At 51.5% G+C, this 15,028-nt stretch overlaps 1 protein-coding gene across 1 annotated transcript in view; it reads left to right on the top strand.

Moving 5' to 3' along the window:
• LYRM4 (LYR motif containing 4) overlaps positions 1-15,028 on the top strand; it is a 27,691-nt gene extending 12,663 nt beyond the window's left edge. The window contains exon 3 of the mRNA XM_078875913.1: positions 13,655-15,028. Within this exon, the coding sequence (XP_078732039.1) occupies positions 13,655-13,711 (57 nt within the window). The 3' untranslated portion in view covers positions 13,712-15,028. The remainder of the gene's footprint in view (positions 1-13,654) is intronic.

Raw genomic sequence — 15,028 nt, 5'->3', positions numbered from 1 at the left:
TTAAATAAACAGAGGGGGGGGGCGGAGGCAGAGAGAGGGAGGAGGGTTAGAGAAAAAAAATTAGCATATCAATGAGTGGTCAACAGACGTGGTGCTGCGAATGCGATGGCACGGCAAGCAAGCCTGAAAATCAGGAGAAGGACACACTAAAATTAAATAACCTAGTAAAATATCGAAATGTAATGTAATACAACACAGAGGGTCGGTCAACACACAATTAACGCATAGCCTGGTTGATTACGTATTTCAAAGATTGCTAAGTTAGAATTTAAGTGTGAACAATCTAAAGAGAGGACACAGGCAGAGAAAACAAGTCGCCAGAGAGAGAGAAAAAAAAATAAGCTTAAAACTTCCCCGTAGAAGTGGTTCAATCTTAATTTTAGAACTTTCGTGACTGCAGGAATTATTATTTGTTTCTTTCGGTTAAGTCACGTCTAAAGATAAAATAATAAATTAAATTAAATAATAGAATACGACGTTTCGATTGCAACACAAGCAATCATCATCAGGTATAATGAAATAGCGACATAAAATCTAACCAGAAAACTATAGACAGACATATTAGCAGACAGATATCACCAAGATACATAGCGAGAGCAACACAGGTAACAGAGAGGGGTGATCGTCTCTGTGGGGTGGCCTTAAATAAACAGAGGGGGGGGGCGGAGGCAGAGAGAGGGAGGAGGGTTAGAGAAAAAAATTAGCATATCAATGAGTGGTCAACAGACGTGGTGCTGCGAATGCGATGGCACGGCAAGCAAGCCTGAAAATCAGGAGAAGGACACACTAAAATTAAATAACCTAGTAAAATATCGAAATGTAATGTTGTATTACATTACATTTCGATATTTTACTAGGTTAAAATATCGAAATGTAATGTTGTATTACATTTCGATATTTTACTAGGTTATTTAATTTTAGTGTGTCCTCCTGATTTTCAGGCTTGCTTGCCGTGCCATCGCATTCGCAGCACCACGTCTGTTGACCACTCATTGATATGCTAATTTTTTTCTCTAACCCTCCTCCCTCTCTCTGCCTCCGCCCCCCCCCCCTCTGTTTATTTAAGGCCACCCCACAGAGACGATCACCCCTCTCTGTTACCTGTGTTGCTCTCGCTATGTATCTTGGTGATATCTGTCTGCTAATATGTCTGTCTATAGTTTTCTGGTTAGATTTTATGTCGCTATTTCATTATACCTGATGATGATTGCTTGTGTTGCAATCGAAACGTCGTATTCTATTATTTAATTTAATTTATTATTTTATCTTTAGACGTGACTTAACCGAAAGAAACAAATAATAATTCCTGCAGTCACGAAAGTTCTAAAATTAAGATTGAACCACTTCTACGGGGAAGTTTTAAGCTTATTTTTTTCTCTCTCTCTGGCGACTTGTTTTCTCTGCCTGTGTCCTCTCTTTAGATTGTTCACACTTAAATTCTAACTTAGCAATCTTTGAAATACGTAATCAACCAGGCTATGCGTTAATTGTGTGTTGACCGACCCTCTGTGTTGTATTACATTACATTTCGATATTTTACTAGGTTATTTAATTTTAGTGTGTCCTTCTCCTGATTTTCAGGCTTGCTTGCCGTGCCATCGCATTCGCAGCACCACGTCTGTTGACCACTCATTGATATGCTAATTTTTTTCTCTAACCCTCCTCCCTCTCTCTGCCTCCGCCCCCCCCCTCTGTTTATTTAAGGCCACCCCACAGAGACGATCACCCCTCTCTGTTACCTGTGTTGCTCTCGCTATGTATCTTGGTGATATCTGTCTGCTAATATGTCTGTCTATAGTTTTCTGGTTAGATTTTATGTCGCTATTTCATTATACCTGATGATGATTGCTTGTGTTGCAATCGAAACGTCGTATTCTATTATTTAATTTAATTTATTATTTTATCTTTAGACGTGACTTAACCGAAAGAAACAAATAATATTTGAGTCTGCATGTCTCTTTCCCCGTGTCCGCATGGATTTTTCTCTGGGTCCTTCGGTTTTCCCCTCCATTACTGTAAATGTCCACATGACAAGCCACTTCGTTGAGCTATCATTTGTGGCCAAGTCACTTCTGAAAAAGAGCTAATATACCTCAGTAGGCCTTTCCTGGTAAAATACAAAAAATAGTTTAGCTTTCAAAATAGTTTAAGTTTATTTGAATCTTCTTTGCCTGTACTCAACACAAGCCCACATCACCTAAGGCTCCCTTGACCTCAGAGGTCACAAACGGGTTTTGATTCCTTACCCGTACCCGTCCCCGGCCGCACCAGGGTCGCAAATGGCTACCCCGTACCCGGCCGGGTACGGGTAGCCGGGTATCGGGTAGGGTACGGGTATCGGGTACCCGGTTGCGACCTCTGCTTGACCTTCTCCAGACTGTTTGCAACCCCGAAGCTCAGCCTCTCGCTTGGCTCCTTCCTTCTCGCCCTCGCCGTAAAACACCGGCGTGCCCAGTAGGTGGGGCTACGCGCACAATCTCATCCGCGGGGAAGCCCCCCTGGCGTGCCTGAGGTGTTTAGGTTCGCTAATTATGATCCATAACATCGATTTTTGCACCCCAAATATCAATTCTGTCCCGTCAATTCGCCGTCCGCTCGGGGCCACCATCTTGAAAATGTTTGCTTGTCTGTAAAAATGTCCCCTTTTATTTCAACTTTAGTCCCGCGGTTAACTGAACATAAAGTAAATTGAAAAAGTAAACCGAATAGCAAGTGTTTTAATCAAAACAAAATCCTCTTTTAAGAGCAAGAGCGGGGGGAGAAGCGAGGGGGCGTTGTGGGGAGATGGTAATTAATATTAAAAATTTCCGCCGGCAAATTATTGAGCATAAACAATAAAACCTAATCAATAACATTTAATCAATAAACTGCAATAAATGACAACGATTAATTTGTGGATCGAGAAGGTCACGTCATGGTCAAGTGGCACGCCCCCTTCCCCCCCCTTCTTTGATTGGCTAAGTGCTGCTTTTATTTCGGTCAACTTTCATCGTGCCCCTGTGACACCGCTGGGGGGCGACTCGTTTGCATTGCCGCACCGGCTCGTGCAGGCGATCAGACTCGTCCTTCCTATCATCGTCATCAGCCATGATCCATCCACAGCTAGATGAAGGCCTGCCCGATCTTAAACCATTGAATCTCTAGCCCCCTGACCTTTCCAGTCCCATCTTTGACCTTGTGAACTTATAAAGTTGACCTTGCCTCAAGCTTTCTCCATTTGAGCGGTGCTCACACGGTCGCGTGCCAGGGACACGTGAACCCTGGGCACCTTATATTGGCAGGAGGCCCCCCATCTCTTGCCACTAGAGAGCGCTGCATTTCTCCCACACATCCTGGCCACACACACAAGTGTTCATCACGTGGAAGTGAAATCGATATTTTTTATTCTGAGAGCTGGAAGCTGGGAGATGGGGAGGTGGGGGTGGAGGGGTTGGGACGGATTGGGGGGGGGGCATTGCATTGTTGCCGACCGGGCTGAGACCATCGGCTCTCCACACCTGAGAACTCGGTTTGATCACGGGGGGATGTAACGTGGATTCCCTGCATTACCACCGGCCACCTGGAGCCTAAATCCATGTGTGCAGCCCATTTGTCAATCCACTGCTCACTGGCGGGCGCCAGTGAGTGTTGATTGACCATACATCGCTTCACTGGTCAGTGTGGGTTGGTGAAGGGAAGGGAGCATTGAAGTACAGTACAATCAATTTCGGCTGCACTCGCCACGCAGCCTGTAGCAACCCGAGGGATACGGTGACCACACAACCAAGCACGCCCCAGGCGCAATTCTCGGTGATGTGGTCACAAAAATCTCTCGACCGGGACGAGAGCGGCGTGGATGACCGCGAAGGGATGGGGCCGCGTGGTCGATCGCTCGATCATCCTTGCCCCGTCCCCGTGCGTCAAGCATTTTGTCGCGTTCGACCGACCGTTACCGCCACGCGACGCTCGCACCCATTGAGTGACGCAGCGGTTCAGAATCAGAATATTTTCCTGGAGGAATCCAATGAGCTATAAAGCTCTTTTTCATAGATGTCCAGTAGCGGCGGGTTTGAGCGTTACAACAACAAAACAATACAAAAAAACGTGTTGCCTTACCAGGTAAGGCCCACTGAGCTATTAGCTTCTTTTTCAGAAGTGACCTGGCCAGAAATTATAACTCAACAAAGTGGCTAATAATGTGGAAATTTATTGCAGATAAATAATCAAAATAATATAAACGCGTGTTGATTCTAAAAGTTGGGTGGAAAAAGCCGACCTGGAGAAAAATCCCCGCGACTTTTTGCATACCAAGTGAGTAAGATAACATCACACCTCGTGGTTACGTTTGCATGTCTCACAGCTGCAGCAGTCGATCATTCACAGACTTTCTTCCACAAAACTCTTAAGAATTTTCATCGCGTGGCCGATCAGGGGGACCCGAGTCAATTTACTTTGGTAAATTGGCTCGGCATGAAGTGAGCGTTTTTATGAATAAAATAAGAGGGAGAGCGCGCTCTGTTGGCAATTTACAGTTTTAATGATTTATTAGCGGTCACCCAGATCATCCGTTCGAAGACCAAATTACCAAGTTTGACATTTCCATCCCCCCCCCCTCCTCGCATCCTTCTTGGCGCCATAGAGAAATATTCTGTCTTGCGTAACGGCAGAGCGTGGATTGCGCAATAACCGTTCTTCACTCATATCCCGTAGTTCATTTACATTGCTTGTGGTAATTTCTATCATGAGAAAATCCCAGAGGGTTAATATTTTCCCCATTTGAACTTAGGCCTAATTATATTTACAATCCGATTTTCGGAAAGTATCTTTTGACGTCGCTCTGAATATCTCCGGCAGTGCCGAGGAGAAGAAGCCACTCTTAGTGTCAGCTGTGGGTCCGGAGGTCGACGGTGCGCCGTGGTGGTGAGATGGTATGTCTCTCGCCTGGTGTGCAGGATGTCGTGGGTTCAATCCAGACCCCGACGCCTATATATTTGGAGTTTGCATGTTCTCCCCTTGGATCACGTGGATCTTTCTCCGAATCCTCCGGTTTTTCCTTCCCACACTTAGAAACACGCGTTTTTAGATTATTTCCCTGCCATCCACGTGATAAGCCACTTTGTTGAGCTATCATATGGGTTAATGTAACTATTCTCAGAATTGGGATGATAAAATTACTCGTGGCTATTTATTTGTGGGTGTCAGCCCAAGCGGCATTGCTGCTGTGCCGCGTTATTTACACAGCACACAGCGGCGGGACTTCACTGCCGAGCCCTGCATTCCGTTTGCGCGGTGACCTTTTGTAATCGTATTCTCAACCTTGTCTCACCCTCGCTCGTACAAATAGCGCCGCGTGCCGAGGCGGCAATAAATTTCATGGATAATAATAATAATATGGCATATATAACAAGTTAGGAACGCATCATCCTTAGACGTGGCTTATGCAACGGTGGCAGATGTTAACTACCTCGTCTGGTATGCAGCTCATATGTACGTTGAACTTCTTTCGCACCGTACGTAGCCAACCGTGCTAATCGGAGGTGGCTTACTCGTGCTGAGAATGCCACTGGCTCCGTCACATCTGCGATGAGATGTTCACTGCACTCTGGGTTCTCTCCCTAGAGCATGCCCCTTGTATTTGTTTGCAATTTTACCTTTGTCATCATCCACAGTTCATATTCGCGCTCGGAAGGTCATGGCTCACAACGCGTGCGTCGTGATTGTGTGCACGAAACATTTCTATACCACTTTGTGCCAATTGTGCCGGGCTCCTGTGTTACATTACGGCTATCCAGAGCAAAACAAAGCTCGACAAACCGAATGGCTAAATAAGCCAAACAAAATTAAATCGCTTCTCAGACCACGATTGTGAATCACGTATAAATTCATGGAATTCGGCCGGAGGGTGAATGGTGACATGGCCAGTGGGCGGGACGAGGCCATCGACTCGCTCACGTCAGTCCTGTTACCCGACAGGTGCAATTAGCTGCGAGCGATACCTGGCGTCACCATGCAGGCCTCTCAAGACTGGCGCATGCTGCCGCACGCTTCCTACAGTCGCACGGTCGATCGATCCTCGTGCGTTTACATGCGTGAGAATCCGTGCTGATGAATATCACTCCCCCCGAGTCTCCCCATCCCCTCCTCCTTTCACCCCCCTCTCAAGGCAATGAGCAACGTAATGCCATCTCTTCCCTGGCTAACACAGAACCTGTGTACAATGGGTTGTGTAGGTATGTTATCAGGCATCATTCATTGACTAAATGCATTAGAATACTATACAGTCCAAGCCTATGTGTAAGTATAAATAATTAAAGATTAATGTAAATTATGCAGAAGTGATTGATAATGTTACGGGTTGCGAACACAAATGAGATGAAAACAATTTCAAAGAACGGTATAAATGGGACGGTAGAAACGTGATGGAATTAGTCTCGAATGGTGATGGCTGGAATCCTGACAATCGACTCGGTGGGGGAGTGAATTGTTCGGTGATCAATGGGTAATTAATTTTTGATCAGTGAAAGTGATGCCCAGTTAAGGGCAATGGCACGGTTTGTAGCAGAAATTGGGGATGAGCTCCCGGATTGAATAACAAAAAACCCCAGAAAATCCAGCCTAGATGCAAATCTTGAGACAACCCTAAAAAGTGTTTCTGGTTTATCTCAAACCGGAAGTGATGTTATTAATTCGATGTCACTTCTGCATCCCCCCCCCCACCCCGTCTTGGCTAAATAAAGATCATTGTGGGGGGAGGGGGTGGTGATGGCTACACAGCATTCATCCGTGCATGAAGCCGCCCGTTACAAAAATTGGGGCCGGGGGGCTGAGAAGGGGGGGTTGAGAGGGGGGGGGGGTTAGGGGTGGTAGGAGGGGGAGAGAGGGGGTTGGGGGGGTGCACGGGGAAGGGGGGGTGCACGGGGGGTGGTGTTTGGGTAGTGGGGAGCTGCCACGAGTGGCCGTGTTGGCTGCGGTGACTTTAGGGCGCCGACACAAAATGAATGAACATTTTGTGTTGGTGGGGTGACTGATCGACCTACGGCCAAGTCACGTGGAATACTCCCGATCTGGTCAGATCTCAGAGGCTTAGCAGGCCTCTGAGCCTGGGTCGAGCTTGGGGGGGTGCCCACCGCTGTACATGACACAGGTGCTCTAGGCTGCTGCGGGGCTACGATGCCAGCAGCAGAGGGCAGTGCAGCAAAGTCCACGGTTGTACTGTAATCCTGCGCTCCCACGTCTGCTCCCTGCCTTCACTGGCCCACAATGACCAGCATGGTGAAGTATGGTCAAATAACCACCTCGACCGACATGATGTGACGTGGGGGAGGTCCTCATCGAACAGTGGTGACAAATATTATCTGTGTGAGTGTTCATCGGACTGATGAACCTGCTTAATGACCCACCCACTTGGTCGTCCACTCACTTGTCCACTCACTCAAGTACACATTTGTCCACAAACTGGTTCATCCACTCATCCACACACATTAATCCACTCACCCTGTCATTCACTCGTCCATCCATCCACTCGCTCACGCTCTCACGAGCCCATTCATTCATCCACTCATTCGTCCACTCAATCATTAACTCAATCGTCCACTCTTTCACTCATGCACTGATTCGTCCGCTCACACGCACGTGCGTGCACCCAGGACGTGCGTGAGAGGTGCAGCGGGGTCTCCCCCTTGTGAGTCACGTCACACACGCACACGTGTGCTCCCCCTTGTGAGTCACATCACACACACACGTGTGCTCCCCCTTGTGAGTCACATCACACACACACACGTGTGCTCCCCCTTGTGAGTCATACACACACGTGCTCTCCCTTGTGAGTCACGTCACACACACGCACACACGTGTGCTCCCCCTTGTGAGTCACGTCACACACGCACACGTGTGCTCCCCCTTGTGAGTCACGTCACACACGCACACGTGTGCTCCCCCTTGTGAGTCACGTCACACACGCACACGTGTGCTCCCCCTTGTGAGTCATACACACACGTGCTCCCCCTTGTGAGTCACGTCACACACGCACACGTGTGCTCCCCCTTGTGAGTCACATCATACACACGTGTGCTCCCCCTTGTGAGTCACGTCACACACACACACATGTGCTCCCCCTTGCGAGTCACGTCACACACACGCACACACGTGTGCTCCCCCTTGTGAGTCACACACACACGTGCTCTCCCTTGTGAGTCACGTCACACACACACACACGTGCTCCTCCTTGTGAGTCACATCACACACACACGTGTTCCCCCTTGCGAGTCACGTCACACACACGCACACACTTATGCTCCTCCTTGCGAGTCACGCCACACGCGTGCACTCGTGCCAATTTTGGGCACGCTGGTAGCGAGCGTGCGGAGCCGGGGGCGGCCGTTGGTCCGCGGGCATTCCTGCGACGTACTTCACGCAGCCGGACACGCACACGTAACGCGCACGCACGCACACACGCACACATGCACACGCGCTATTTATATGTACGAGCTGTCCCGTGCCTATTGAGAACATGACGGTGTCCACCACGCAGTGAGATGGAGTGTCGCGTCGCAAGACGGCAAAGGAACGTGACAGCTCGGGGGGGTGGGGGGTAGGGGGCGGTCGGCGGTGGGAGGTGGGGGAGCTTCATCCGGCAGTGGATGGATCATGGCCGCTCCTCAAGTCACGTGCTCCCAACGAGCTCTGGGTGGTCTTGTTCCGCTCCACGGGAGGGGGGGTTGTCTTGGTGCCACCAGTTCGTGGAAATTCCACGTTACAGTGGTGGGGACCAGTGTGTCCTGAACACGACAAACCCAAGTGCCGTCTTGCCAAGTGGTGCACAATCGCGAGCCCGTGCTTATTTTGCTCAACCTGGAGGAACAACAACAACAATAATAACAATGCCATTTGTTTATTGAGGGAAGTTTCCCTGGGTCTCAAGACTCTCTATCAGTATTGTGCTGTGATTACTACCTGCTTGGCATCATAACAGACATGGTTTTGGTAACAATTATATTGTTAACGGTGATATTGGTGGTGGTGATGGAGCTGAGATGACACGAGGAGATGCTCTCCGACTGAGGGACGCGGCGTCCTTGACACTCGGACACGCGCGCACGCACCAGTGGGCAGGTGCTGGACCCGCGTGAACCCCGAGATGGTTGTGGGGGTGAGGAGGGTTCATCTGGCGCCGTGCCACGCCGTGCCACGCCGTGCCCTCTGTGCCCTCGGTGTCGAGACAAAAACGGAACAGGAGGACTGGAGTGGCGTGGCCGGGGTGGTTAAATTAGGGGCCCCACGGCGCGGCCACGGCGTGGCCACGGCGTGGCCACTGTGTGGGCACGTGCACCACTCGTGGCCCTGTCAACACCCACCACACAGAGCTGGCTCACTTGCCCGGTCACTCATCCCACCCGCCCATCCATTCAACCCCCCCACCCACCCAAACACACACCTGCCCACCCATTCTCCAACTTACCTACCCCACCCACTTGCTCGCTCCCCCACCCACCAATTAAATCACTTATCCACCCACCCGTACTTCCACTTGCTCGCTCATCCACCCACCCACCAATTCAATCACTCGCTCATCCACGTACGTGCGCACTGCACCCACCCATTCACTCGGTTCACCGCTTTCACTTTCTCATTTACTACTCGCACACTCGCTCAATCGCATCCCTGCTTACCCACCCACCAATTTACTCACACAACAACCGCCATTCGCCACTAAGTGGCGGTGACGTCACCACGACGCTTATGCCAGGCTATGTGCACCTTGAGGCCACGTGAAGTGTCGAACGCCCACTGGCAGGAGGTCACGGGGCAAAGCCAGATGCCACAGGTCGACTGACTGAGATGACCGAGATGACTGGCTGATGCACCACCTGTGTCCCCTACCAACTTGCTGTGCTTTAGCCACCCGGTGCTCCACTCGTTGTTGTGAGCGTCGCTCCTCCGCCCTCCGTTGTTGTTGGAAGGCGACTGCCTCCAACTGCCCAGTAGCGTCCTTCACAAGCCTCCACCACAGAGGCCGATCTTGACACCGCTGGTACCAGTCATCGGCAAGTCCACTCAGCTCCACGTCCTCCTGTACCACATCACTCCATCTTTTCTCTAGCCTGTGCCGTGCCCGTTTAGCCCCCTCGATCCGGCCGAACAAAAGCTGTTTAGGCATGCGGTGGCTGGGTATGCGGGCTACATGACCCATACTCACACAGTCACTTGTCCACACACTCTCACTGGCACAATAACGCACCCACCTACCACAGACTTGCTGTCCTCGGTAATTGTGATTAAATATACTCACTCGCTGCTTCACTCATTCATCACCCACTGGCTGACTTGCACTCGCTCACTTATTGGCTCACTTCCATGCTCACTAGCTTGCCGAACACACCTGCTCAGTCAGCTGTTCATTCACACACTTCCTCACTCACTGGCTTACTGACCCACCCATTTGCTTCAGCCACTCGCCACCACACCTGGCCAGGACTATTACAAGGATACCTGCGTAGGGAGCACCGAGCCGATGATGCGGAGACCCTCGGTTCGAATCGCGTCTGTAGGTATTTATCTTTATCAAGAAAATCAGTTTCACCCACTCTTCAAGCCGTGGCTTTAATGGGCCTTCCTCATCCCAAACTGGCGGGTGGGTGGGGGTGGGTCGGTGGTGAATTTCACATCTCAAAAAAATAACGGTGCGACCCCGCGGCGAGACGATCCCGCTTGCTGAATCCCACGATGCCGAGCGGTGGACCCCCCCCTCGCCCCCCGCGTGAGTTGAGGTTGCGTGAGCGCCTCGCCGCGGTCTCGGCGTGGATTGCCGTTGGCTGCGCGTCTCGCGGTCCCGGGGGTCGGGGACGCTCGTTAGCCGCCCGTCGGCCATCCTCGGGACGAGCGTTTGCACGGACTCCTCACGATCGGGCGCCGCGGTGACTAGGAGATGTTAACTACCTCGCCTGGTATACAGGAGGTCATGAGTTTGATCCCGACCCGGATGCCGTGGAATTTTCTCTATAGTATTTGGCTGCTATAAATTTCCACATGATGATGAGTCACTTCTCTGAGCTATCAATTGTGGCCAGGTCACTTCTGAAAAAAGCAATACAGCTTGGTGGGTCTTGCCTTGGTAAAATAAAAATAGTTTAGTTAATCGTTGTATATAGGGACGTGGTGCGCACGGGCGGAGGTGCTGCGCGAGAGGGGACTGGCACTGCACCGCGCCTCTCCAACCAGGCCGCCACTTGGCGTCGTCGCTCGAAGCGCAGCGCGCGCAGGGAGAGAATTGTCTCCTGAGAGCAATGGACAGACGCCGTCCGTTACGGAGACACTCGTGGGAGAAGAGTATCCACCGAGACACGGAGAGGAGAGGACCTCGACCGACCCCGACGCCGCACGCGTCTCCCCGCTCCACACTGCTGGGATTCCATGCTGCCGCGGCACGGGGCTGTCGTGGCTTAGAGAGCGCGGCCACTGTGGGCAGGCGGCGGTGACTCGCGATGCCACTCGCTGGGTGGGCTTCACTGCGGCTCTCGATTCCGCCTCGCGAGTGCCGCGTTGGTGAACCGCGACAGCGGTGGGGGATGCGAGAGTCCCCCCCCCCCCCGGCGCCCCCCCCCCCCCCCCCCAGGCCACGTTTGTAAACGCCGTCACGTGCGCCACGTGCCGACGACTCCCGGGGGGTGGGGGGCTATTTTTAGCTCCGCGTTTTAGGGCCCTCGTCGAGACGCCTCCTTCCAAGGGTGGGGGGGGGGGGTCTCGGCGAGACGGTAGCCCCCACCGCCTTGAATGTGCGTGTGCATGTGGTTGTTAATGTGCGTGTGCATGTTGTTAATGTGCGTGTGCATGTTGTTAATGTGCGTGTTGTTGTTAATGTGCATGTTGTTGATGTGTGTGCATGTTGTTGTTGATGTGTGTATGAACGTTGAACCTCTCGCACCCTACGTAGCCACGCCGTGTTAATGGGGCTCAACGCTCTCCGCGTCACGCTGGCACTCGTTGCTTGACGTGGTTCTTCGTTTGCATCTTGGCAAAACAAAATGTACCGCCCCCCCCCCCTCCCCACACATGTTCTAAATTGTGCCCCCCTTGCTTTCGTGTCGAGGGACATGGAATCCGTGGCGGCAGTGCAGCCCCGCTTTAGGAAATGGTTCCGCAGGAGATTTTGTCGAGGATTCCATCCCCCCCCACCACCCCCCTGTCCCCACCTCCTCCTCCACTTGGTGGATTAGGGAGTCCAATAATGAACATTAACGTCCCCTGTTAAAATATCCTGTGGACAGCGGGGTTTGAAACCAATTGGCTTGATTATAAAAGCGATGAATTCCGGTATAAACACGCGCGTTGCCATTGCCGTTCATCAGTTCTCGCCGCGCGGAATTGGAGCCATGGTGGGGGTGGCTGAGCTCGGCCTTCGAACCCTCGGATCATTCTCTCTGAGCCCCTTGAGCTCCCCGGCCACTGCTGGCGCCAGCCACGAGGTCACGAGGTCACGCGGGGTTATCGCAAAGCGCGCGAGCCGAGTGGATCCGGCTTTAAACTAAACTAAAAATAAATAAAATTCCCCAAGGTAAGGCCCACTGAGCTGCATAGCTCTTTTTTCAGAAGCGACCTGGCCATCACAAATGATAGCTCAACGAAGTGGCTCATCATGTGGAAATATATAGCAACCAAATATTCTAAACGACTCATGTTGATTCTAAATCTGAAAGGAAAAACTGGAGGACCCGGAGAAAAATCCACGCGATCACGGGGAGAGAGAGGGGATCGAACCCACGAACTCCTGTATGCCAGGCGAGGTAGTCAACATCTCACCACCGTGGCTCCCCAAATGGTGCCCGTGTGGCCAGCCCTGAACGCATTGGCGGCGATGAGCGGCGGGTGCCCACGGCAAGGCGGGGCTCGCGAGTCTGTGTGTGTCGCGGCACGCTCGGGGCGACGGGGCACGTGGAGCTGGAGTAGTCGGTGACGTTGGCTGGAGGCTCCTTGAATGGTGACACGGTGCGGGCCACCTGAATACGCACCAAACCATTACCGCGCGTGTGGCTGGGGGGGGGGGGGGGTTGTGGGTCTTGTCGTCCGCGTGCTCATTCGCCGAGCGTGGGGTCACGTGCTCACCTGCGTCGCCAGCGAGGCTAACCCGGTGAGCAGCCAGCCTGGCTCCGTGATGCCTCACTCACTGGCGGGACGCGTGATCTGGATGTCAGCACCTTGGGGGGGGGGGGGGGACAAAGGCGGCCAGGTGCATGTCTGTGCTGTTAACCACACCTTGCCCTCATGCGTGGCGCTGGCCTTCATGGGTTCTCGATAACGATACTGGGCCCCAACATTCTTGTTAAAGGCTACATGGGGGGTTTTGTCTTTGTGGGGAGGCGGTAGTGTAGTGGTTAGAGCACTCTCTACAGACGCTGCGAATCTAATTTGATTCCTGCTCAAGATTAATAACAGTGGTGAATATCTGAACCGGGCCTGGGCCCTCCCCACGGTAATCTCGGCCTTAAATGAGTATCCATTGCAGTGTGTAAACATCAGCATTGGGGAGACAAAGGCGGCCTCGGGCGTCTTGTTGACCACACCCCCCCCCCCCCCGTCATGTGTCATTACGGCTTCAATAAGTGCTCACTAACTGCAATTGCCCTAACAATCTATGTAGGCTACATGGGAGATGTGTGTGCGTGTGTGTGTGCGCGTGCAGGTGGTGGTGGGCAATCTGTACTCGGTCAACAAGCTGGTGGTCGAGGGTGGACAATAGAAGGGGGCTCCAGTGATGTAGCCGCTCCGCTCCGGCTCTCTGAGGCAACCGGCTACCTCCGTGTGTGTGCGCGCGCGCGTCTGTGTGACGATGTTTGTGTATATGCAGGCCGTGGCGTTGTATAGATTCGCACACCGCACCGATATCCTGGTAACCTGGGTTAAATTCCTTGCCCATGGTGCACATTAACTCCGCTGGTCATGTGAGTTTTAATCCCCACGCGGACCTCCACTAGGTCAACTCTGTGTAAAATTAGCTTGACCCAATTCCAGGGTGTGCTCTATGGGTGGTCAGGTGCACATTGCTCTGACCCCGCTGTCTACCTGCGTGCCATGCCGGCCTTAGTAATGTACACGCCGCAACAGCGGCCTCGACAGTGTACAACAACATGGAGACCCCCACTCTGTCTTTGTGTTGGTTCGTGTGTTGGTACGTGTGTATATCTATACGTGTGTGTGAGCACTGCGTGAAGGCTTGCACCTGGTGCAGTGGGCAAACAAGCACTGGGGAGCCAAAGGCATAATGAGGTTACACCAACTCGTGCACTATTCTAGCCTTAGTAGGTGCTCGCTAATAGCACTTTCCCCAAATTGTTTGTTCAAGGCTGTTCAGGAGATTATTGATTTTGACCTTTGTTAATGCCGTATCTACGTGTGGTGCGTTGCCATGTCTGTATCTGTGTGTATTTGTATATGTCTTTATACTTGTGTGTGTTTGTATATACGTGTGTGTATTTTTATCTGTATGTGTGCGTGCCTTGTCATGTCTGTATCTGTGTGTATGTATCTGTATTTGCATGTGTATTTGTATCCATGTGCGTGATTTGTCATGTCTGTATATGTGTATTTGTGTGTGTCTGTATTTCCGTGCTTGTGTTTGTATCTATGTGCGTGTGCGTGCTTTGTCGTGTGTGCATGTCTGTATCTCTATCTGTGCGCTTCTGTATCTTTGTTGTAAATCTCCGGAGATGCTCACACACACTCACGCGGTGACAGCGGCTGCTTAGAATGCAGGAATCTGGACCGGATTCTGTCCGTGGAGTCGGGCTCTCCGCAGTAAGAGCGCCGCCACCTTTCAGTTTGTCCACAGAGAACACCGATCGTTTACACCCGGGCAGGACAAATGCTGGGACACGCACAAGGAACCAGAAAAGGTGTCTACAAATGTCGAAAAGTTATGCAGCTAATTAATGAAAGCTTAAGCGAATAAACATATGAGTGTGTTAATTATAGTAACGCGCGCTATCGGTGTAGAGCCATTTAATGATCGCTGCTGTTTGTCGTCTTTGCAAAAATAATAAATTCACTTGTCCAATTG

This window comes from Lampetra fluviatilis, chromosome 42 (assembly GCF_964198595.1).
Source record: "Lampetra fluviatilis chromosome 42, kcLamFluv1.1, whole genome shotgun sequence".
Taxonomy (NCBI): domain Eukaryota; kingdom Metazoa; phylum Chordata; class Hyperoartia; order Petromyzontiformes; family Petromyzontidae; genus Lampetra; species Lampetra fluviatilis.
The sequence above is the reverse complement of the archived record's forward strand: the minus strand, read 5'-3'. Positions and strand labels throughout refer to the sequence as shown.